This window comes from Musa acuminata, chromosome BXJ1-8 (genome assembly GCF_036884655.1).
Source record: "Musa acuminata AAA Group cultivar baxijiao chromosome BXJ1-8, Cavendish_Baxijiao_AAA, whole genome shotgun sequence".
In the NCBI taxonomy this organism is placed as follows: domain Eukaryota; kingdom Viridiplantae; phylum Streptophyta; class Magnoliopsida; order Zingiberales; family Musaceae; genus Musa; species Musa acuminata.
This window is the reverse complement of record NC_088334.1, coordinates 50,264,285-50,289,522: the sequence shown is the minus strand read 5'-3', so window position 1 is coordinate 50,289,522 and position 25,238 is coordinate 50,264,285. Positions and strand designations below refer to the sequence as shown.

General features: G+C 39.2%; 3 protein-coding genes across 5 annotated transcripts; 1 reads left to right on the top strand and 2 right to left on the bottom strand.

Moving 5' to 3' along the window:
- Positions 1 to 1,746: 1,746 nt before the first annotated feature.
- LOC135588613 (two-component response regulator ORR21-like) lies at positions 1,747 to 10,991 on the top strand. Its single transcript, XM_065080820.1, has 6 exons — positions 1,747 to 2,346; positions 4,568 to 4,720; positions 4,805 to 5,203; positions 5,376 to 5,452; positions 7,580 to 8,990; positions 10,450 to 10,991. The coding sequence occupies exons 1-5, from the start codon at positions 2,196 to 2,198 to the stop codon at positions 8,972 to 8,974; spliced, it is 2,175 nt and encodes a 724-aa protein (XP_064936892.1). The 5' UTR covers positions 1,747 to 2,195; the 3' UTR covers positions 8,975 to 8,990; positions 10,450 to 10,991.
- Positions 10,992 to 12,935: 1,944 nt separating this feature from the next.
- Positions 12,936 to 16,152, bottom strand: LOC135581307 (probable xyloglucan endotransglucosylase/hydrolase protein 28). Of its 2 annotated transcripts, XM_065080819.1 has the most exons (5): positions 15,581 to 16,152; positions 15,357 to 15,457; positions 14,556 to 14,764; positions 13,430 to 13,568; positions 12,936 to 13,342 (listed from the first exon to the last, which is right to left on the bottom strand). In XM_065080819.1, the coding sequence occupies exons 1-5, from the start codon at positions 15,828 to 15,830 to the stop codon at positions 13,079 to 13,081; spliced, it is 963 nt and encodes a 320-aa protein (XP_064936891.1). In that variant the 5' UTR covers positions 15,831 to 16,152; the 3' UTR covers positions 12,936 to 13,078. The 2 variants fall into 2 exon arrangements, with proteins under 2 accessions (XP_064936891.1, XP_064936890.1); XM_065080818.1 differs by having other exon boundaries at positions 12,936 to 13,568.
- Positions 16,153 to 20,834: 4,682 nt separating this feature from the next.
- On the bottom strand, positions 20,835 to 22,997 carry LOC135588612 (UV-B-induced protein At3g17800, chloroplastic-like). Of its 2 annotated transcripts, none has more exons than XM_065080816.1 (4): positions 22,860 to 22,997; positions 22,587 to 22,765; positions 22,212 to 22,495; positions 20,835 to 22,024 (listed from the first exon to the last, which is right to left on the bottom strand). In XM_065080816.1, exons 2-4 carry the CDS (start codon positions 22,731 to 22,733, stop codon positions 21,205 to 21,207), a joined length of 1,251 nt encoding a protein of 416 aa, XP_064936888.1. In that variant the 5' UTR covers positions 22,734 to 22,765; positions 22,860 to 22,997; the 3' UTR covers positions 20,835 to 21,204. The 2 variants fall into 2 exon arrangements, with proteins under 2 accessions (XP_064936888.1, XP_064936889.1); XM_065080817.1 differs by having other exon boundaries at positions 22,212 to 22,468.
- Positions 22,998 to 25,238: the final 2,241 nt, after the last annotated feature.

The following is a 25,238-nucleotide window of genomic DNA, read 5'->3' as shown; positions in this document are numbered from 1 at the left end:
CAGCAATAATTTATCCTTTAGCAAAATTACATAAATTCTTGATTCAATTACATGTATTCCATCTTTGTCTTGGATTATTTGCGTATGGCTAATTTTCACTTAGTGACTATTACTTTATCACTAATATGGTATTTTCTCTTGGTTTATATTGTCTAAATATAAAATACACTCGCAAAGAAGGCAAATGCTAAAAATCAACTACATATATTTTTTGTTCTGTATTTTCATCCTTTGTCATGGAATAAAAAGCAAAAAAATCTAACATAATTAGACATATCCAAAATGATAAGAAGAGAGATATAATGTTTGGATTATAATTGACTGCCGACAAAGTCAAATGTTGTTGAGAAAGAACAATTGACCATGTCAACGAGAACATGAACATGCTTAGTCGTGGTTTCTCTCACTTCTCGACTTCTACACTAGCAAAAGATGACCTTTGAACAGGAGTTAGCTAGACTGCATCTGAGGTTATGTGATACGAAGAAATATGCAGATTGAACATGAGGAGGAACTCTCTTCTCCTGGCTCCTGAGCTGTCAGCTTCGATCGTTGTCCAGGGTTCCTGAGCTGACACCAGCAAAGCTTTTCTTGCAGCCATGAACTCCAGGGATCATAACTGCAGAGCGAAGCTCAATATCCGACTTTTATCTATCGAAGCATTCACGCACATGAAACATACTAATAAACTCTCCATCAGGCCACCTTCTCGTCTTCTGTACTGTCACCTTCAGCTTTCCTGGGGTTGACGCCGGCCAAGAACACCTCCAAGACATTATCAACTATCTCCTGAGGGATTGAAACCGGAGAGCTACACCTGACTTTGACCTCTGCAGTGCATCCGTGGTCATCGTTGTGGCCATCTGGTCTACGAAATCACAGGCCCACACAGCCATGGATGGTGGAGGTCGGCATGGATGAGCAACTCCATGTTCGAGTGGACGCAGCTGGTTTCGGAAAGAGACCGGCGAGATAAGAACACGCCGTGGAGCTTCTCCATGCGTTATCCATATGGAACATGTGGATCGCCGCCTTTTCCCTTTATCCCACCCACTCCATGTTTCACCAGTGCTTTAAGAAACGAAAGCCATCTCGTTCATCATCTGATCAAGTAGGGAATCTACTTTCCCATGTCATCGTCATTTCCTGTAGATTAAATCCCTACAAACTAGAATGATAAATCCAAGAAACAGTGTGATCCATTTGAGACCATTCAAAGGACTGCCAGCTGTGGCTTCCAATCCGCCCTCAGGCCCTCGACATTAACTGCAGGAGGCCAGCATGCAGCAATGAATGAAGAGAATGCAAAGCCATAGATTGGTGCCAAGAAGACTTCCCCCAATCATGCTCGTATGTCGCTGTGCACAGTCCATCCCCATCTCAAACCCACAACCCATCTTCTTCCCCAATGCATGATTTGATTCTACTCATTGGGAGTGCCAAAATAAGACTGGGAAATCCCCCCGAGTCCCACTTCCCCATAATTCTAAGACACTTGGCGCGATCCTATTGGTCTTCTTTTCCTCTGCAGCACACCCTCTCCTAAACAATTTTTTTCTTACCTATATTCTCTACGCCGTGCTTGACCCAATTGTGGGATCCATGTAATATAATTGCCTCCGCCAATAAAAACGCGGGTAGACAGATAAACGACACACGAGTGGGAGAAGTTTTCCCGGAACCTTTTCCCTCTATTCTTAAAAAAGACTATAAATAACTCAATAACTCTCCTTAGAAAAGCGAAAGGATCGAAAAAAGTACAGTCTAAATTGTGGCCGTCTCTCTCTTTCTCGCTCCTCTCTCCTCTCTCCGTCTCTCTCTATCGCGCACAGTGATCTTTGGATCGTGGTAGGGCGACGGAATTGGTTGAGAGAGGCGCGATCCGGAGCTCCCGAGGGTTGGTTCTTCCTGATCCTGCGGTGGATCCGATCGTAGCGGGGTCGGATTGCGGCGAAGGGGGCGTCCCGTTGACTTCGCCACCCTGCTGCCGCGTGGAGGTTGCGGCGGATCCGGCCAATGGATCTTGCTGTTCTTCGAATTGGAGATGTCATGGATGGAAGCTAGATAGGAACGCCGTTAGGGTATCGGTGGGAGGAGGAAAAGAGGCCGTTCGGGGGTGGGATTTGATAAAATCTCTGGGAAGTGGTGGGTAGATTGGGGGGAGTGCGAAGGTTTGGGAATCGACGGTGCGGAAGATGAGCGTGGGAAGCAGCTACGCGAGCTCCAGGTTGGAGAATAATAGGATGCCGGATAAGTTTCCGGTGGGGATGAAGGTTCTCTTGGTGGATGACGACTCGACCTGCTTGGCGGTGGTGGAGCGCATGCTTCTTCACTGCCAGTATGATGGTAAGATTTTCTTTGCATTCTTGTGTGTGCCTGAAATTTATGCGCCTTTCAAACTTGTACTGGGTTTTGTTGGTCCTTATGATTATTGAAATCTCAGGTATTAGTTATGAGATTGTCCTTAGTGCATTATGTTATGTTCCTTAAACATTTTGATCTTTTTAATGTTTTTCATCTTTACTTGCTAGTAGCAGATGATATTATGATTGTGGGTGCTGTGGTAATCTTTTTAAATTTAGTTTGTCAGGAACTAAAAGGTTAGGTTTTGATCTGTAGGTTGTGAAGACATGAAGATTGATGTTAATAATGTAATTTTTGTTGCCTTCTCCTAAGATTTCTTAAGAGGAAGTTGTACTTTATGGGCCAGACTCATCTTACTGAAATTTATACTCGCAGAATGATTTGGAGAGTTTATGCATTCCAATTTCTAGAACTTCGAAGGAAATTGTGGATCTCTAAAGTACAAGGTGCTCTGGAACTTTTAAGACAAACCAAAATAATTGCACAGTTTACAGTTTTGCCTTCAGCTTGTCACAAGCACTTCCTAATCCACAGGAACATTTAATTTTTTTAACATAGCAAGTGCTGTCAGCATGGTTCATCATGCATTGTGGTGATACAGGTGTGCCATGAGAATACATCAAAAGAAAATATACTTAAGATCTTAGTGCTTCAGTGTGACTATCTTTCTCTCTGGCAGTTAGTCTTCATTGTCATTTGAGCGAAATGGAAGTTCGGTCATTAGAGAAATTGGAGAGGTCAAGGTGCCATTCTGTCAAAGTAGGGTAGGGTTTTGCTTTCACAGAAACTTGATGAATAAAGGTGGAAAATCCATTTTAATATCATTTTACAGTATCCCTTTTAATTCACAAATTACAGATTTCTCCACACTGGATCAAGTTCACAACTTTTCCTTCAACCTCTCGTCCTTTCTTTTAGACCATAAACAGCTTTGGGAGCAGACCTCGGTTATCCTGTTTTTACTCATCTATTTATCTCAATTCTCAAACATATTTGTGTTCATTTAATTAAATTCTCCCTGGCCACAACTTGTGCCTTATTAATGATAGAAAATACTCCAATTTTTTTGATGTCAAAAGCAACCTCAGATTCTCACTCCCTGCCCTGCATGCATGCATCAGAGAAATTGGAGAGGTCAAGGTGTCATTCTGTCAAAGTATGGTAGGGTTTGGCTTTCACAGAAACTTGGTGAACAAAGGTGGAAAATCCCTTTTAATATCATTTTACAGTATCCCTGTTAAGTCACAAATTACAGATTTCTCCACACTGGATCAAGTTCACAACTTTTCCTTCAACCTCTCGTCCTTTCTTTTAGACCATAAACAGCTTTGGGAGCAGACCTCGGTTATCCTGTTTTTACTCATCTATTTATCTCAAACATATTTGTGTTCATTTAATTAAATTCTCCCTGGCCACAACTTGTGCCTTATTAATGATAGAAAATACTCCAATGTTTTTGATGTCAAAAGCAACCTCAGATTCTCACTCCCTGCCCTGCATGCATGCATCAGAGAAATTGGAGAGGTCAAGGTGCCATTCTGTCAAAGTAGGGTAGGGTTTTGCTTTCACAGAAACTTGGTGAATAAAGGTGGAAAATCCCTTTTAATATCATTTTACAGTATCCCCGTTAATTCACAAATTACAGATTTCTCCACACTGGATCAAGTTCACAACTTTTCCTTCAACCTCTCGTCCTTTCTTTTAGACCATAAACAGCTTTGGGAGCAGACCTCGGTATCCTGTTTTTACTCATCTATTTATCTCAAACATATTTGTGTTCATTTAATTAAATCTCCCTGGCCACAACTTATGTTGAGTTTCCTTGCTTGTTTCCTTTGGTTCCTTACCTGCTTGCAAGTAGCAAACTGTGTAATATAATATATTAGTCCAATTTGATAACAAAGTGATATGACTCAACACATTCCATGTGTGGCATTGTCATTTTAAAATATGTTGTCTGTAACATCTTTCTTGTGGTCGTGCTTTTTAGTCTAAAAATGCATTTTCCATTCGAAAAAAGCACTTCTATATGGACAATTCTGCAAAGTGGTATCTTAGTTTTTTGGTTGCATCGAAGATTAATGTTAACACCTAGAGGTATGCCAAATAAAAGGATGTCATATTAAATTATAGTCAACCTGGTATTCTCTCATTTGTAGTTTCCAAATCTTTAGAATGACTATGGACTTCTTTACTCTTGTAGTTACAACTTGTTTCGAGGCTAAAAGAGCTTTGTCTCTTCTAAGGGAGAACAAGGATGCTTTTGATATGATAATCAGCGATGTTCATATGCCTGATATGGATGGGTTCAAGCTGCTCGAATTAGTTGGTCTCGAAATGGATCTACCTGTCATCAGTAAATACATTTCTTTTCTAAATTCACTACATTCAACTAACCTATTCCAGGGATATTTATGTTATTTTATGCATTAATTTTCAGTGATGTCTGGTGATACTAGATTCAATGTTGTCATGAAAGGAGTAAGTCATGGGGCCTGTGATTTCTTATCTAAGCCTGTACGCATGGAAGAGCTACAAAACATATGGCAGCATGTTGTCAGAAGAAAGTGGCTTGATAGTAAAGAAATTGAACATTCGGGTAGTGTGGAGGAAGCTGACCATAATAGACAAGTTAATGATGATTCTGAATATGATTCCACACTGAATGATGGAACTGATGGTTCGTGGAAACATCGGAAAATGAAAAGAGATGCTAAAGAAGATGATGATGGTGATTTAGATAATGTGGACCCTTCTTCATCAAAGAAACCACGTGTGGTGTGGTCGGTTGAACTCCATCAGCAGTTTGTCAATGCTGTGAACCAACTTGGAATCGACAGTATGAACTTTTCATGACTCTTGTATGTTTATTCTGACAGCAACAGTCTAACTGTCAAGTTAAATGGTTGTCAATACAAATTTTGATGCATTGTTAACCATACATAAGCTTTTCTTTATATATTTAAAACAGCACTTCAAATAGTACTGAAAAATCTTGCTGGATTTTGCAGAGGCTGTGCCGAAGAGAATCTTAGAATTAATGAATGTTCCTGGTTTGACCAGAGAAAATGTTGCTAGCCATTTGCAGGTTTGACTTTGAGCTACATATGAACTTTATTTTAATGTTAAAATTGCAACTATATGTGCACTTTTGTGCATCTGAAATATCGGAATATGTCAAAAATTCCCCGCCTTTTCTCTCACCAGTTTTCCAGAATATGTTACTGTTTAATTGTATAATATTTACTGTTTTGCATTAAAATGACCTTTCAAAATAACCAATTTCCCATATACATACTTGTGAAATATCTGTTTGCACACTTCCATATTGCACCTTTTCCTTCTCAAATATCTCTCTCATGTGGCATAATAACAGGGACTTGATTTAGGTATCAACTGTCCACAGGCCTTCTTACTCCAAGCAGGCAAACATATCGTTTTCTTATTGGAGATTGGCTGGGGAATCATTCTCTCTTGGTTCTTCTTCTTCTCTCTTTTCTATTTGTTTTATCTCTAGTGAACCTTTAATTGTTCTATGTAATTTCACTGTGTACTGGCCGTGCAGCCCAATATGTACCGGTTGGATCAGACAAAGTTGTACTAGCATGCTGTACCATGGTGCACTGACTGGATATGCATGCCACAATACTTGCACCATACTATTACTGGTTTGACAAAGTTCCCTATCAGCATCGACCAGTTATCTGCCTCTGTGTACTACATCTATGTACTACATCTACCTATCTCTGATAAACCAGTGCATTTCAGTCCAGCCTCTTCATCTTAACCAGTCCTCCAAAGCTTGATCCTTGTTCACTCCAAAAGCTAGTTACCCACTACCTTAATTTATGTCCTAGACAGTTCCTACATTACAATTGTCATGGACTTTGCAATAGCTATGATACATTGATCTATCCATATCAACTGTATAATTGCCTTGTGACATACCAAATCATGTTTACTAGTATAACATCAGGGTTTCTTGAAATTAGTAGGGACTTGAACATAAGATCCTAAATCATAGAGCTATCAAAATAATAATGGACACAAGGATCGAGGATAAAGTTTGATAAACAGTTACGGAGAACAATAACAACAACAAAACCGTAAGTCCCAATTATTTAGGGTTGACTATATGAATCTTTTGTTGTCTTCAGATTTATAAAATGCTATATGTTTAGTTAAGTTCAGAATACTTAGATCTTTATTTATAGTTTCTATTAAAGTCTTCTTAGGTCTTCTTTTACCTCCCTTGTACTACTAACATTAATCATTAGTTACGGAGAATAATAAAAAAAATGTAACACAAATGATAAGTTACTATTTCAGTAAATAATTTGCAAAGTTGAAATGTTTGATATATCAAGCCACGAACAAACTTCTTGATGATCAAAGTGCATATTTTAAGAAATCTCTTAGAGCCAAACAGAAGAATTTACTAGTGGTTACCAGAATATCTAGCATAAGCTTAAAATAAAAGTCATATTAAACAACACATTTATATGATATAATCTCAGTGTAGTAAGATATATATATTGGATATTCTACTTGGACTCCAACATCAACAGCACCAACCATAGCTTGCATAAAACAATGCTAAGGGCTAAAGCGGGCACTATCCATAAGGATGATATCATATCATAATCTAATGTTATCTGTAGCTATGACATTAATTACATTAGTATCTGGTCCTTCACAATAAATCAGTGATTATATCACTAGATGGTGCTATTATGTATTAGTTCAGAAATCAATAGCTGCATTGATGCATTTTACATGTCAGAAGTCAGACAATGGGGGTTAATGCCATTATGAACGTAATCACAAATCGTCTTTGTCAATTCGAAACCAATGTTCTTGGAATCTTAATATGCTTGATCATCAGAGTCCATTCATTAAATTTATAGGTAATTGTGGCTACACTTTTTTCAGAAAGATCATCCATATTGTGGTTGCAGCTTTCTGACAACAACCATGTGCCATGTACTTATTTGTTCCTTTTTTTCATGGTACTTTGATAAATGAGCTAACTGGCAGACATGAAAGCATGCATTGATTAACTAAGATATACGATCTTGCCTAGGACATAGTAATAGTCGATGTATCAGTATTAGTTGATTGCTTATTATGTAGGAAATGTGATGTGATATTCCTTGTGAAATTTGAGATGATATACAATAACAATTCTGACCTTTTAAAATTTTAAAATATGCAGAAATTCAGACTTTACCTAAAGAGATTAAGTGGAGTGGCTCAACACCACACTGGACTTAATAATTCATTATGTGGATCTTCTTCAAATGCAAAAGTGGGTCAGTTGGGACGACTTGATTTCCAAACTTTGGCAGTCTCAGGTCAAATTCCTCCACAAACCCTGGCTGCCTTGCAAGATGAGCTCTTAGGTCATCCTTCGCATAGCTTTGCTATGCAGACAACAAACCTGCCAGTACCTCAACAGGCTTCAGTGCAAGGAACTAATTGTGTTACTTTTGAATGTGGAATAGCATTTGGCCAGCCTTCGCTGAAGGGTCAGGCAGTATCTTCTTTACCAGTTTGGTCCACAAATGACCCTGGGGCTGTGGGCTCTGCCAGCAACCTTGGAAGGTTGAATACTCGGAACAATAACATGCTGGTGACAATGTTGCAGCAGCCACAGCCACAAACAGTGATATCAGATTCCAATCGTGCAATTAAAATGCAACCATCTTGCCTGGTAACCCCCAGAAAATCATCAAGCAATTTTCAGGTTCAGGGTAATCCTATGCTTTTAAATCAGGACTTTGTAGTCCCCTCTCAGTCTTCAACTAATTATCAAGGGGGGAATACTGTTGTTCCGGTGATCCAGGATTCTGTTGTAGTTACTTCTCAATCATCCACCAGCTTGAAGACAGGGAATAGTCATTTTATTACAAATCATAGATCATCAATATTTCCCTCACAATCATTGACTGGATTTTCACTAGGGAATGATACTGGGCTCCTAAATCAAGTCTCTATATTACCCCCTTCTCAAACATCAAACAGTTTTCAGGCAGGGACCAAATCTTTTCATTGTAACCAGAACTCCATGGTAGTTCCATCTCAGCTATCAAGCACCCTGCAGACAGAGAAAAGCATTATGCCTGTCACTGTGAATTACAATCCATTGCCAACTCAATCAGATATTATGCCATCCAGCATGGGACAAGTCTTAGATGGAGGCTTTGAGAATTTAGCTGCTGTAGATGGCTATTCGGTTCCTATATCGATGGTTCCAGAAGCTTTATCAAGCACAAGTAGCAGTACCAGTTGGCAGTTGCATCACCCTGATGTTATTATAGGTCGGCCTAATGGGTCACCTTGTCTTGTGCCTAACTCTTACAATGTTCAAGCCACTGATGCACAATTGGGGAAATTTCCTGAAAAAGGACAATGTAGAAGTCTTGGTTTTGTTGGTAAAGGTACTTGCCTTCCAAGCCGTTTTGCTGTGGATGATATTGAGTCCCCAACTAATGACTTGACTAATACTAGTACTTATACTGGTGACGATGGATATGTTCTAAATCAAGATATTTTTGGAATTAATGGGGCATTTCAAAGTGGACATTGTGCTTCCACAAGTTTCAAATGATCTCATGAATATTTTAGTAAGTAAAACTTGAAATTCTTTCATGTGCGTTATTTAATATTTGATAAGGTTATCTTCATAGCTCTATCTCACAATGTTCATTTAATTTATTATCTTAATCTGAAATTAAAGGATCCATTTGGTCTGCTTATATATGATAAAAAGACACAAAATATATCCTCATTCTCAGTTTGTAAAGTTTGATTTCTCTAGTATGAGGAAGATATGCATTCTTACTGGTCTATATAAACAGCCTGAGGAGCTTCTTTGATTAGTTACGTTATGCCAGAGTTGCATTTGTTTTGATACATAGCTCATTTTTGTATCATCTTGTGGTTAATTGATCCGTGTACCCTATTTGTTTATATCGCAGGTCTCATATTAAGGTAACCAGAGATTTTCTCCACACTGTGGATTAATAGGTTTATCATGTTTGATAGTTACCATAGATGCATTTGCCATTAAATCGAAGTTAAATACTTTCCAGCTTCAATAGACCAAAAGTTGCCATTTAATCAATGAGAACCAAGGACAACTCTTAACTTAATTAGAAGAAACATTGCCCATTACTGATCAGGGCAGCCAACCAGGCAGGACTGTCGTTCTAAAGGAGGGTTTTCATTGTTAGCTGAAGAAGTTAGCAGTAAGAAAAAAAGGCAAGGTCCTGGTAAAGACCTTGTTTAACTTATATATATATATATGTATGTGTGTATATATATATTTGTATGTACATATATCATCAAATATGTTTATTAGCTGCATATATCCTTTGTGTCCTGAACATTGCATGCTTTTCTTGATTTCTATGCATATTTTTTGTAGAAATTGTAATGCCATTGCTACAATTAATTGTTTGTAGAGTTGTAAAACCGTATATGGTTCGCTTCATGTGATCTGGCATGAGTATCATGCCTCAGTAACTTTTTCCAGTGTTGTTGGTAGCAGGATTGCTGATATTAGCGGCTAGAATATCTCTCAGCTGGAAGAAAATGGATATAATAACCGTTAGAGGAAATTGTTAAGCTTTTAGAGTTTCTATTTACTGCAGAGGGACCTGACAATTCAATTCCAAGTAGTTGATGGATTGATTTATAGATTTAGCATGCAACTATAAATTTAACGACACATGTATGTGTTTGTACATTCATCATATGTATGGGCCAAGTTGTTTTAGATATGCCTATGTGTGTTTACGGCTGTTGTTGGTTTGAAAGCACCTCCAAATTTTAATTCGAGATACCATGAAGGCATGTCATTTCCAGTTTGTTGCAGGCTATATGCAATTACAACCTTTTTAAGAGTTTGATTAACAGAAAATGGGTGACCTTTATAATTAATTATATGAACATAAACATCTGTATTATTGGCCTCTCATATAAATTTATTTCATAAACTTGGATTCTGGTTACGCATTTTGTGCTCTATATGAAAGAGGTTTTGCATTTTAGGACCTTTTAACCGGTTACTCTGTTTTGTAGATTATGGGTCAGCTGGATGACTTACTGATCCAAAGCAGCATATCTTCGCAATAGACAGGATCTCCAATTGAATCGGAACAACTCTTTCATGGGCTTCATCTTTTGCCATCTCCCAAGATACTCGGTAAGTTATCAAGGTGGTCCACCAGCAATGTAGTTATGACAAGTGATTGGATGCTGAGAAAATATGTTCCATTGGATCTTTGTGGTTGTGGATTGAGGAAAGAAGGCCCTCTCGGCTTGTCAGTTTGATACAATAATTTTGTTCTTCTTTTCCTCTTTTTTTTAATTAAACCAGTAGGATTAAAGCATGGGAGACTGTCCAGAAGTTATGTAATTATTGGTTAATGGTGTGGAACAAAATTTGGTGTAAATTAGGTCGACCAAGGTTCATTGGTTTTCTTTAGTCCTTGGATGCACAATTTGTCCATATTTTTCTTCGATTTTTTTTCGCCTGTTATGCCACCGGCAAGAACAAGTTTGCGAATGATGTTCTTCTGTAAGCAAATTTTTTTAAGTAGTTGGATGCCATCGTTCTCCCACATTGTCACAAATTAAGTTCTGCATTTTTCCTTACATCTCACAGCTTTCGACATTGCCTAAAACTCTTAAATCTTCCCCCTTTTCCTTGGACAGTGTGTCATAAAGTATTAGGATAAGTGATTGCACATATCTAGGTTGGATAATACTGGTTACTGCCCTCGGAGGATGAAACTTGCAAGCCATGAATTGTTGTTCCAGTTGCATTTATGTTCTTTCTCTCAGCGGTCAGATATCTAAACCGAAGAGATTAAAAACCAAGTGTTTTTTGTCACACAACGATCAGAAGCATTAACCTCAAGCCCTTAACCGGCCAATGTTCGTGAAGCGTCAAATTTAAGGATCATTCGATGCACATCCATCCGTATGCTCAAACATCCAAAAAAACAGGAAGAAGAAGAAGGAGGAGTGGGAGGAAACCATTGCAGAAGAGCTCATTACCAAATCGAGCCGAAGAATATCGATTCAGCAGCAAGTTTGGAGCTTGAGATGTGGGGAGGGAGAGACCACCGCGCGCGCTCGTCGGCTCGTCTCGCTCGAACCTTCTTTCTCTCCCTTGTCTTCCACCGTTAATTAGGGCGGGGGATTTTAAACGTGAGAAAAGAAGGGTCGAATGAACCAAAGCCCGGTTCGTGCGGCGCGCTCACCTGAGCAATCGAACCGGTCCGGCTCGGTTCTCTTTCCCTGTGTTCACATGTTAACTCACTATGGCTATCAAATCCACAGAAACAAACATCTCCTTAAGCTAATCTCATTGCTTAACTCACTTTTATGCTAATCCAGATAAATATATAGAGATATTGTTGATGTTACTTTTCAGATCTTTCTAAACCCCAATGAATTTATTATTTTTTATTTTTTAAAAAAATAAACATCTCCTTATGCTAATCTCGAATTTGAAACTGAAATCCATCTATTTTATTTTTTTTAAAATACTTATCCATTTAATCATTTAATAAACTATTAGAAGGGACATATACATTATTTATATGGGTATTTATTTTTTATTTTATTTTTCTGATCAGTTCGGATTCGAATCGAACTGCTGATTCTATTCTGTAATCAGATTTATTAGTGATAAGCACTCTGTTTTGGAGGCTTCACTTGATGCAGCATCTGATGCATGACATGCATCTTACAGAGTAAGGTTGTGATGATGTTGAAAAATGCTAGTCACCATCTACATTACTGAAATCATAAACCAGATATGCTTTTGAGTGAATATAATCCTTAGAGATGGGTGTTATGGTTCTTAATTCCCCTCACACAAGCATGAGGCATAAACTGAAAGAATGAGCTCACAATTTGATCAAACTCATGATTATTTTTAGCAACAAAACCAATGATGGAGGGGTTTTTGGATGTGTCTGCCATGGCAGGACTCCCATGAATTTGAATCAGTAACTGTTGATGATTAAGATGCTGAAATGCTAGTGAGTCCTGTGTCATCAATCAATGAACAACCTGAGCAAGCTTTCACAGATTCCATGAAAAGCAATTATGATCACCCCACCATGTCCTGCAAGCTGTATTTTCTTTGCCCTGTGGCCTAAAGTTATATAGCTGATGAGGAGAGAAGCATATTATGCTCAAGCTGTTCATCTTTTTCCTCATATGCTGGCCCTTCTGCCAGGAGAGACCCCACATTTCTGCATGAAAGACCTTGAGAATCTTGCCAGTTTGCAGAAGAGAAAAAGGCTAAAAGGCAAGTTAATAATGGCATCCTAAGATGATCAACACAAACACAAAAGTATCTCAAACTCAACCACTCCTCTTTTTACAAAGCCATGGCCCTACACAGCACTACCTCCAGCACAGAACAAAAGAACATGAACAAAGAAACCTCCCACCTCCATCTTTGGATCATCAGTCCATGTGTCCATCCCATACTCTTGATTTAGGTGTGAGGTTTCAGGAATATTTAACGATGAGAAGACACAAATAAGTAGTTTAATGATGAGAAACTTGGCTTAATGCATGTAAATGTGCCATGAAAAATAAGAATCTACATAGTCCCACCACTCTCACACAGAAATATGCTATACGGCACAAGCAAAATTATTACCTCCCCGACATTTGAAATTTCCAGTTAGACCGAAAGGGCAGTGCCAGCCGAGCTCCATCGATGGTGCTTAGCATGATTACGATGCTTATTGAGCTTTGTTTCGCCTGATGAATGAAAGCTCTCAGATTCGGGACCAATTTTGCACTCGGGAAGCAACGTCTGGTACCTCACACGATCATGGCAGTAGGAATAGGTCATGTACTTCTTCCGGAACTTCTCCATTGCAGACCGTTGAACTGTTGACATTGTAATAGCATCATAGGGTAACACATCTGGCCGCTGGCAGATCTGAGTGTGATCATTGGGATCAACGGCACAGCCATGGAGGATAAGATCCTCAAATTCAGCAACGTAGGGTGAGTATTTGTAATTGACCTTGTAGCGTCCTCCTAACGTAGCCCAATTTGATCCATCCCAAATGGTGGCATAGAGGGACATAGGCTTCGAGGGGAATTGCCCACCCATGGCTTGTGTCCTTATAACCTCTCTAATGGGAGTGTTGTCGATATAGAATCTGCACAAGGGAAAGATAGAACACCATAAGGATGAGGTTTGGGTTGTTTAGTCTGAAGAGCATACTTAGGCATCAACTACTATATATTCTTGAATTTTATAAATGACAAGACTAATATAGCTATACTTTTCACTAAATGCGTATGAGGAATAAATTTGAGTATCCTTTTGTTCATTAGAATTTTACGTTTTCGGATAACAGATCAGAAGCTGACTTTTATGGACCAAAGAATCTAAGAGGTTTGCTTGTAACCTACAAAAGCAGACTAATGGTAGCTTGAAAGATCACAAAACTATTATTCGAATAGTAGAAAGAACTAGGGCAGATACCACACAACAATTAGAGGAAAAGGCCTCTTATCATTTCAGAATTCATGATGCAGCATTGAACAAGCGCCTTGAATATACACAATTTCCAAAGAATTGAAAGATGTCTGGATTTCGTTTGCTTAAAATTTTAGGATTGCAAGATTTTAATCCAAATCACATCATAAAACAAAAAAAGCAAAGCTTCCCCATATTCAACTTACTGATGCATTAAAGTCCTAAAAAAAGCTTAATAAACCAACATAAAAGAAAATTTTGTATGTAAATAAGAACAGTAAGAAACTTGGTTTGCTAGGGGAAAAAATATTGCACAAAGATCAATATAATCTCTTTGACTTTTAACACTTTATCATTTTTAAAAATGGAATCATGATAACATTGTAAAAGAAGAAAGAAGAATACATAGAAACAAAAAACAAGTGTTAGGGCATTCCAAATTAAACCCATTCGGAAGTATAATATACTAAAATCCAACAATAAGTTAGCAAGCACCATCTCCTATACCTGTAACTCTGTCAGAAGTGGAAGAAAGAGGTAAGAGGCTGAAATTATCAAAATCAAGTAAAAGGAAAAAAGGCATGTTCGAGCAATGAGCTGCGAGGAAAGATCAATCATTGCGTTTACTTGCTTTGTGTTGAATTCTGAAGCTACTCAAACTTACAGGATCTTGTCATCGCTCCACAGGATGGAGTACTGATGAAAATCCTCCGTCGGATCAAACCAGAGTCCATATCTTTCTTCCCTTCCGATTGCTGTACTCCCATTGCCATAGACATTGGTTTGAACCCTCCATTCCCTCCCTCGTATATTCCCCAAGAATTCAAAGTCCAATTCATCATGCGTCTTCTCGAAGATGTCTCCATTCGACATCTGTTTTGACAAGAAAACAAGATTTTTGTGCACTATGATGGAGATACTAAATAAGGAACCATGCATTTTAGAATTTGTCTTTCAACTTGAATGTGTCAAATATTAGTTGATTGCAGCAAATCAAGAGAGAAATCAGAGGAAAGCTTTTTTGAAAGATGGTCATTCTTAAATTCTTTTAAGCTGATAATAACCAAAGATAGATATTAGAGAACTTGGGGTTATACTGCAAACATAAAAGCTTGGAAAAGAGGATGAAGTTAGCATCATAATCATCTAACTATTATGATTAGCAACCAGAAATACTACAGCAACTTGTAGAAGAGCTACCATGGAAATAGATGGATCAGAGTAACAAGAGAACATTTCAATGGTTCATGGCAAACATGGAACAAAACCATGAGGCATTCGATTGCTATTGTGATCAGAAGAGAATAACAGCAAAATGACTGGGGAATCAAGAAATTCCTACATCAAACGAAGTCTGTCTTGAAAGCTTCAAGAAGGCGATGACTGAATTGGATTTAGGAAAGTAACATCAGCATCACCTGTGCATGGATAAACGAAGGATACAACGCAAAAGAGGTGGGCTTACATAGAACGCGACGACGACTCCGGCAGCGTAATCCGAAGGGAGCTTGATGGAAGCACTGAAGAATCCATGGAGGTAGAGATCTTGCGAGGCGAATCCAGCACCTACCGATTGTCCAACACCATGAAAGGCAGTGCAGTCCAATCCAGCGTCAGAGACAGATGGCTGTAGAGAGGTGACAGAGACAAAACCAACGAAGCAGAGACGGAAGAAGAGCATTTGAGTACCTGTTCTCTGGTCCAGGGAGAGGTGGACGGTCCTGCCATTGCGGTGAAGCATGAGATTGGAGTCGCCGAAGAGCTGCGTGTAGCCTTCCTCGAAAGAGAGGGTGGCGAGGTTGGGTAGCTTGAGGATACTACAGGCCGCATGGGAGGAAGAGGAGGTGGTGGAGGAGGAGAGGAGTAGAGATGACGCCAAGAGTAGGAAGAAGAAGGAAGAAGAACACACCACCATCTCCCCTTTCTCTCGTTTATTCATCTGCTGTTCTTCTGCAGGGTTGGCTGTGTGTGCTCTGTATGGGTGCTTCTTTCTAGTGTTGTATTGAGAAAAGAGCTCCCTCTTTCTCTATGTTTCTTGGGGGAAGAGGAAAGAAAGGTATACTTGTGCAAAAGAAAGGCTGGCCTTCGAATGAGAGAGAGAGAGAGAGAGAGAGAGAGCGAGAGAGAGCATTAACAGAGTATGCAAGCAAGATTTGAAAGGATGTATGCCTCACCTGTGTAAAATGTAGAGGCTATAGAGTACTGATAGCAATTGAGAGCACTATCTAATGCTGTATCCAACGCCACTGAGGAGTAGAGAGTAAAATGCAGCAGACATCTGACACAATGTTGCAATATATAGTTCTCTTCCCCAATTATCTCTCTCCTCAGTGAACTATTCATAGTAAAGAATTGACATGTATTGTTGAAAAGTAAGTGGCCATTTGCACCCCCTTGTTTTTCATTTTTAGAAATAATTATTTTATTTTTATTTTTTTATTTGATATTTTTATTTTTTTTATTTAATAAACTTATCGTCGTCCTATTGTTTTTACTATATTACTTTCGTCTGTTATGATCATCTTCGTCGTATCATGATATCTTATCATTTTTATCTCATCGTGATCATCTTTGTTTTGTTATCTTCGTCGGTTCACTCTTGTCTTGATAGACGTCAATGATGATGAATGAGATTTTATCATCTCTGTCTTGTCGTTTATCGTTTCGATCACATCATCGAAACCTCCCAATGAAATCTTGTAGCGAGTGAAGGTGATCACAAAGGGACGAAAACGACATAGGACAACGAGAGATATTTAACATATTAGAAAAAAAAAATAAGGATAACAAATGAAAAGATTAAAAAAAAATTGAAGACATCATTTGAGAAAAAGCTAAAAAGAGATTTTTTTTTTCAGAAAAAAATGGCCCAAAAGTAAGTATTCTATCACTGTAAAATTTGTTATGTGTTCCCATCATCAACTCCTTTTCTTCGTCTTCTTCTTCTTCTTCTTCATCAGCGAGTACAGACCAAAAATGTAATGAATACTAGCAGTGGAAAAGGTGACCCGAGACAGGCCACATAAAAGAGTATATCTTCTTCTTCTTCGTCAGCGAGTACAGACTACCAAAATGTCATGAATACTAGCCATGGAAATAGTGACCCGAGACAGGTCCCTTAAAGAGTGAGTATATGGCCACTTAAAAGAGTGTCACTTCTTACTGCACTTTAATTGTCCGAATGACTTGCTGGCTGATGGCTGGCCAATTTGTTCTCTTTCTCGTAGAAGTCATGATGGTCATGTTAAATGAAACGATTAAGCTGCCATGTGATTTGCTAATTGATCCCAATCCATAATTTATTTTTTTTGTCTCCCAACAATTAGATTATGGATTGGGTTCAAACGTGTGTACGTTGGAAAGCCGAAGACATCTAATAAATTAACAAAATGAGGAACCCATATGATCATTTTAAGCTTTAGACTTTCCTAGTAAATTCAAACATACTCAAGTGCAAAAAATTTTAAGAAATAAGTGGGCTTACTCTATATTATCCTATAATTAGACCTCTTTAATATTTTGATCTTTTAGACTTCAAAAATTTACATTAAAATTTTTATTAATTATGAAAGTAAAATATTTAATTTTATTTATCCTAATACCATTGATTTTATCGATAAAAGATACAAAAGATACAAACATGATAGATAAAAAAAATAATTTTAATATCCTAATTATGTTTTTGGTGATGGTAACAACAATATCACTACAAGTCGTGAGTGATTGTGGTTGACGAGAACGTTACTCTATATTATCCTATAATTAGACCTTTTTAACATTTCGATCTTTTAAACTTCAAAAATTTATATTAAAATATCTATTAATTATGAAAGTAAAATATTTAACTTTATTTATTCTAATACCATCGATTTTATCGACGAAAGATACATCACATACAGAAAAGACATATAAACGATAAATAAAAAAAATAATTTTAATATCCTAATTGTATTTTTGGTGATCGTAACGATAATATCACCGGAAGTCGTGAGTGATTGTGGTCGACGAGAACGTGAGAACTTTTGTACACATGTTGGACATCATAATTAACCAAAATTTTGTGCACAAGACGTGCTTGTCATATCTTGGGAAGGACGGACTGGCTACTACTTGAGCTGGTTCTTTTCTGGCATCTATTTGGATGTAGACAATACCTTGTACCGGATGCTGCTGATGCACGAGATCAAATTGATACTTCACATGAACGTAGTAGTAGTGCCCACTGACGTCCTTGAACAGCAGTAGTGACCAGCGAGAAGGAGCCAACTTAGGATGGATGAGTACCCACCTTCAAAGTAGCTGAGCTGGATGTTTGGAATCCAAGATGACTGGTTTTCTCATAAATTGAGGATTTAATATTCTAGTAATATACAATTACTATTATAATAATAATAATTAGTATTATCTCAATTAGTAGTAATTCAGGCGATCTTGTTGAGTTGAGCTCTCATCTACTCTTAGGTTTTCGAACTCAGTAACAGGGCTTTATCGTAATTAAGGTAAAGCATCAGGGCGCAAAAGTAAATTCACTGGTGACGTGACTTGTCGAACTGGACGCCATATCAGCGAAATTAGCCGTTGCCACCTCGGGGACGCCGAGCCGGTCCCGCGTCAACCGTCGCCTCTCGAGACTTTCCCGCCGTCGGATCAACATCAGACGCTTCTGGTACTCCTCTGACGGCCGCGCCCGATGCGGCACGTCACTCTCCCCGTACGGCTCGGTGGGGAGCCCACCTCCGAGCCCACTCTGCCTTCCTTAGCCTTCGTCTCCCTGAGTTCCAATGAACTTTGTATGCATCGACGCAGAGTTCTATACACCTTATTTACTGCAGTGGATGGAAGACCTTATGGATGGTGATGAGTCCTGCTAATGTTTGGTGTCAAGAGATGGTGTCTCACAGTCATACTTGAGGGACCAAAAAATTTCAGATGAGAGAGAGTTCTGGGAATGGATTGCTTATATGCTGCTTTTTCTTGGTCAGGCAACCTAATGGAGGTCTGTGATGAGGCCGATGGATGTGTTCTCCTGGAAGAGGATTGTCAAATGAGATGGGGAACGTAACTAGAAAAAAAATATTGCCTGTGCATGTTCCTTTCAGTCAGTTTATCGACAGTCATATGATAGATATTACAATAAGTCGTAGAAGACAGGCAGGGACGAGAGTCCTCTGAAAAGAACCGAAGAAAGGTGATAGCAAAATACCTCGTAGCATTAGGAGATGGAATGCTCAAGCTCAGCTCAAAGGAACCTGAAATCCATAGAATGAATGAAGGGTTCAAGGGAAACGATAAATGATGATAGTAGAACAACGTGTGTTGCAATCACCCTTTTAATATGTGGCACACATTGGCATAAGTTGGAGAAAGAAGGCAGGGATGGAAGTCCCTGAAAAGAACTGAAGAAAGGTGAGAGCAAAACTCATCAGAGCATTAGGAGATGCCAAGCTAAAGCTTACAGCAAGCTTAAAGATTGATAGAATAAATAATAGGTTTAAGGCAAAAAACAGATGACAGTAGTACAACCACACAATCAAATTGATAATACTAATTAAGCATGGATGGCAACAGGTACTTCCATCATCACCTCAGGTGTGTCGATGACCAAAAAGCTGTAATCAGATCAAATACTTGGGTTTGGCTAGAGAAAGAAAATGTGAAATGATGATTTAAGTATCTCTATGGTGCAGAGTTGTGAATTCAAATAAGATAAGAAAAATGCCTGATTACATCAGAAACCTGGAACTATACCTGCTGCAGTAGATACAACAGTTACATAGTTGTCGATCATTAGCAGTTACAATAATAGAGAATAATCAGAAATAATGATTGGGCAAAAGAAAGAGATCGAATGTACCAGAAGCCAACAGATTAAATTCTCAAGTAAAATTTATCTCCAATGAGCTACACAAGAACCTACTAGATCTGTCCCAATTCGTTTATTTTCTTGGATAACAAGAGCATAAGAAACTTCAAAAGAAAAAAATCCTACAAAGTAAGTACCAAAACAAAACATCTTTTAGGTTTCCAAATCGGCACAAACCAATTGCCTATTCCCCTTCCGGATCGACCGATAACATTCACTTTCATATTATATGTGTATCAGGCACCCAAAGATAGGATGACCATAAAAGATGACCCAAATAGAAAATGTCACAGCTAGTAGACACACGATGACAAACTGTTCTAAAACCTCAAAACCTCCATCTTTACCTAAATTGACAACTTTGCACAGAAAGGCTCACTCAATTGACAAACTAGGCTCCAAGCCTCCACCCATATAACTAGCTCACCGAAGCATTATGAGAGCAGATGAACCTACTGCCACACAGATGACCTCGATCACCAACTTTTCCAAAAAGCTAGTTTTTAAACTTAGTACAAGATTTTGCTGTTATAAAATCTCGAAATGTTTTCAGGTTACATCATAAGCAGTGAAGAAAAATCACTAAAGTTATCAACTACATATTCTTTTCTTATATATGTATACCATCAAACGCTAATCAAAATTCTTTCAGTTTACATAATAATCAACAAAGAAAAAATCATCAAATTTATCAAGTTCTGGCTTGACAGAAACATATAATAATGAGAATTTTGAAAGGTACAAATTAAATAGAGAAGGAAATACAAGGGATTTCCTTTCCAATATCTAATCTGGTGGATTATAGAGAAGACATATATCCAATGCACACCTTTATCCAATCACAAGAACCCAAAGGTGAGACAAACTGCCGCTATATGATTGACTGTGTCCATTTGTATATACAGAAATAAACCTATCAAGATATTCAAAAGGATTTGTGATAGACAGAAATATTCATCTGGGTATTTGCTTCCATAAAGATTAATGTTAGTTCAAAGCAGAACAGAATATATACTTTTAAAGGTTACTATGGAAAATAACATAAAGATTAAGAATGTAGAAAAGCTACAAATGAACAGCTTATTGAGAAAAAATAATTATTACTTCAAAATATAATATTTCACCTGATAGAAAATGGTGCTCTTCACACACAAGAAAGTTTCTAACTCCAAGTTACAAGCAAAAAAATTAACCAAAAAAGACTACTAAACAGTCAAGGAACAGACATCAAAACAACTATCAAGAACATACATGAAACAAAAACTAGAGGAAACCCTTATGTACAGCACTAAAGACCTCAACAGTTGTATGGAAGGATCCGATGGATATGAAGATCTGAGTGCCACCATTTGGTGATTTCCACCTTCAGCAATTATTGTAGAATAATATGCAGCACACTGTCTGAACCATTTAGTCATCATCAAATCCCCCACATCTAATTATATGCAAACTAGTTGGTCACAAAATGATACCTTGAATCTACATAGCCCTCAACATCCCAGAGGAAAGAACCAAAAGTTATAGCCTCCAAAATAAGCCTCCTCAATCCTCCGAAACTTATCTTGATCAGTTCATCCTTAGAAGAATCGATGGTTCCCTGGGGTGTGATCACAATCTCAGGCCTTCCAAATAGCGCCTCGGTGTGCTTCTCGATAATGGTAAAGGCTTCCTTTGATCTAATCGTGACGTACCTTTGAAGGGTATCAGAATCAAAGGACATGACATAGGATCGCAGCAGACTGGACTTGGCTCCATTGCCAACTGCACCCTTGTTAAAGCCTGGAGAAGACCAAGAAGGCAACTCAGGATTTGAAATCCTGGACTCAGTGAACGGTCTCGACTCATCTGGCATCGCTTGCTTAATAGCAATCTCCTCTTTATCTGATCCCCAAGGGAGAGTCTTCATGGACTTCTCAAGTTGAAACCTTTGGTCCACTCTCTTGAGGAAATAACCATACATGACAGAAGCAGCATAAACCTGGCCAATCCTGAGCTTGCTAATAGGTGCCACAGAGTTGGAATCACTTAACCGCTGCCCCAATATGAGAGCCAGGTGATTCTTGATCATTTCATAAGCCTCGGGGGAATGCAACCTTTCAAGTTTCTCGTCCTGGGGTGGCCAGTGATCAACCCTACTGGAAGGGTCTGTCGACTGAGATATAGTAGGAACCAAAGAAACATCAGCCTCAACAAACTTTTGAACAACCAATGCATATAGAATCTCCTCCAGAGCCGTTCTCCTCTCATTAGCTTTCACCTCGGCAATCCTCCTAACAATTTCAATACCAGAATTAATCTTCTACCCAATACAATAAGTTCACTATTATTTCTCAGCATAAAGAGTCAGAACTTTCATCTACATAAAGCTCTGTCGATGCAACGATCTGGAGACAAAAACTTATCTTCCGTCACCTAAAACAAATCAATTACTTTCACTATAAATAATTATATCTTCACCTGTATAGAACTATGTCAGTTCCCGAAGGTGCAGGCTCCTCCTTGTTCTTCTCGGCCTCACGGTCAGTCTGGAGCTGCTCGAGCTGCTGATCAACAGCAGCCGGCAGGAGATGAGGATGACTTACGAGAATCTGAGACAGGAATTGCCCAATAGGTGACTCCAGCTGGAGAGGAGCAATAGGCAACGACGATTCCGAGGAAGATGACGATGCCCGAACGCCAATGCTCCTCCGAGCACCAAATAGTCTTCGCCCTTGCTTTGACAGAGAAATTGAAGAATCACTCTGTCACGAACGCATCAAAGGAGCTCATCCCAACGTCAAGCGAACTAAAACGTGGATTACATTAGATTCTAATCAAATATGCATCCCGAACCTTGAGCCACAGGGTCGAGTAACGGGGCTTGGGATCAAACGAGAGAGAAGAATTGGTCCCGTGGATGGCCAAGAGGCACGACCTCGAGCTAAAGCCGGGAGCTTTGCGAAGGCACCGAGGAGAGCGAAGGCCCGTGGCGGCTTCCATCGACCGAAACCGACGCGAAACAGTCACGAGATCTGCGACACAGGAAACCCTCCATCAAATTCAACAATTAAAAACCAGAACACACGACAAACATAACAAAATAACAACGAAGCGACGATCGATCACCAGACGAAGAACCGAAGAGATCGGACAGGAAGGCAGGTGGGGGATGGGGAATTGGAATTAGGGTTTAGAAATGGGGAGGCGCCGGTCGAACGCTATAGGCTGGTTTGCGGTCGGAGAGAGATGAGCCGCGGATTTCGGGGGCGGCTGTTGATGGTCACATGGCGGAGTCACCCTAAACGACATCGATAATTACGAAATTGCCATCGATTTCTATTTTTATTTTTATTACCTATTTTGGGGCTGAAGTATGTGTTTTTCTTGATTGGAATGCAAGTCCCCAAACACTTACATCTCCACAATTTTTCATGGTTATTTATGGATTACATTAGATTTCATGGAAAGTAAGCTTGCTAGAAAAATGAAATGGGGGGGCATTAAATCCTAAGATGATAAACAGAACTAATATAACTGGTTTACCTGTCCAATGAAATCTTAGTATGCAATGGAACTAAAATATAAGTGGATATAATGCAAAGTTATTTCTGTTAACAAATTTGTCCTCAGAAGGACAGCATTCATGCCAAAGCTAATCAACATTCATTAAATTCTCTAATCTAAAATTGATATGAAGCTGAGATTGTCATCAAGTGGATCAGATATGGTTGAAACATTGATGCTTCAATATGCTTCTTGTTTATTTCCTCAACCAAAATGAGCATCAATCAGAGAATTTATTTCTGGAAAGGAGGTGCATCAGATACACACAACCAACCATGGTTGATGCTAGCTTCCTGTTGCATCCTGCTCCCAAGCTGAAGTCACAGCATTTTGTCTGCATCAGATTATGATGATACTTGTTTTGTTTGCAGGATGACTCCTGACAGGTCCACATCAAGCATATATTTTCTTGATAGCAAGATTTCTGGGGGGGTGTGGGGGTTCAGTTTCTTGCCTGCCATTTCTTATTTCTTTAAATAAAAATACAAATTATTGAACAGTTTGATCTCTCATTAATGTACCTTCCACAGGAACACAAGCAGCAACAACATTTAATGCAAAGAAGCAGTGGAGCATGGAAGAAGTGTCTCTCATTTATAGTCCCAGAGAAAGCTGATGGTTCTCTGACATTGTGTACACCTGCTTCCTCCCAGTTTTTGTCTGCAGTCTGCATGGATTTGCTGAATTAAATGCATTGGACTGGTTTTGGTGAATAAATGCCATCGATTGATTACACTACATCCGAAAGAGAAGTTTCTCCAATTGAATAAAAGGAAATAGAACTCCACTTGTATCGTTAAACCACACATTCAAATAGATCATATGAGACAATAAGGACCATTCCTTCTATTCTAAAGCACACAACATATATAACTTTCTCATGATGGAAGAGGACAAAAAGGAAGGAAGAAGCATGTCCACTGCACAGCATATTATTTTAGCCATTGATTGGTGTTAAATGCATGAGGCAACAAGACATTGCATTCTTCCTTTAGACAATAAGCTAGGTGTGTTGTACAAGGCTGTATGCAGCAAGAACAACGGCAGATCCAACTGTCCCTACTGCCGCTCTAGTTTCTTGTGGCTGTGAACACAGACATCTTCTTGCCTGGTCGATGAACACAAGCTCTCCCTTGTGTGGACAGGTGAGACTGGTAAATGCTAGCCCAGAATTACACTACGGTAGTGCTAGTCTTCATCAACGTGTCTGTGCATTGGGCAGTGAGACCTTGAAATCTCGAGGGGGTGAGAGGAATATGTGTCTGCCTTGGTGTGATTTGACTCTCAAGTTTCTCACCTGTACCGTGAGAGAGATCTATCCAAACTGGACAGGCAACCACGGAGTGAACCAACCAGAACCAGCAGAGCATCTCTTCCTACAAGCTTTCCACTTTAGAGAACAGAAGAAAGGGATTCAGTGTTGCCGACTCCTTTGTTGAGCTATATTCCTCTTCCTTTCTGGATCAGTTTCTCAACTGTAGAGATTAGAAGAAAAGGATTGTTCAAGGTGGCTTAACTTTACAGAGTTCCAAAGGCAGGCTTGCTTTAGCGGCAGGAGCAAGAAGGCGGGTGAAGAGCATCCAAGGCCTTGGACAGCAGATCGTTGTCAGATATCAGCAACACTCCGAATCCAGCAGGCTGGGCTTGGCTGGCTGATCGCTGTCTTTCTGCGTGTCTCGGGCCCCTACATCGCCGATGGTGGAGATCTTCTGCCAGAAAACAGTCACGGTTCGGGATTTTCACTGTAGGAATAGAAGAAAAATGGTGGGGCCGACGATGTGGGCCGAGTGGACCCCGCGTGCGATCCTCAGGACCCATTGGATTCCCGTGACTGCAAGGTTCCTGCTTCCTGGCTTCGGTCCCGTACGGGTAAGCCAGACTCTTGTCCCCACCATGTGCGGGTCTCGCTCCTCTCTCTTATTTTTGCTTCGCAATCTCGCT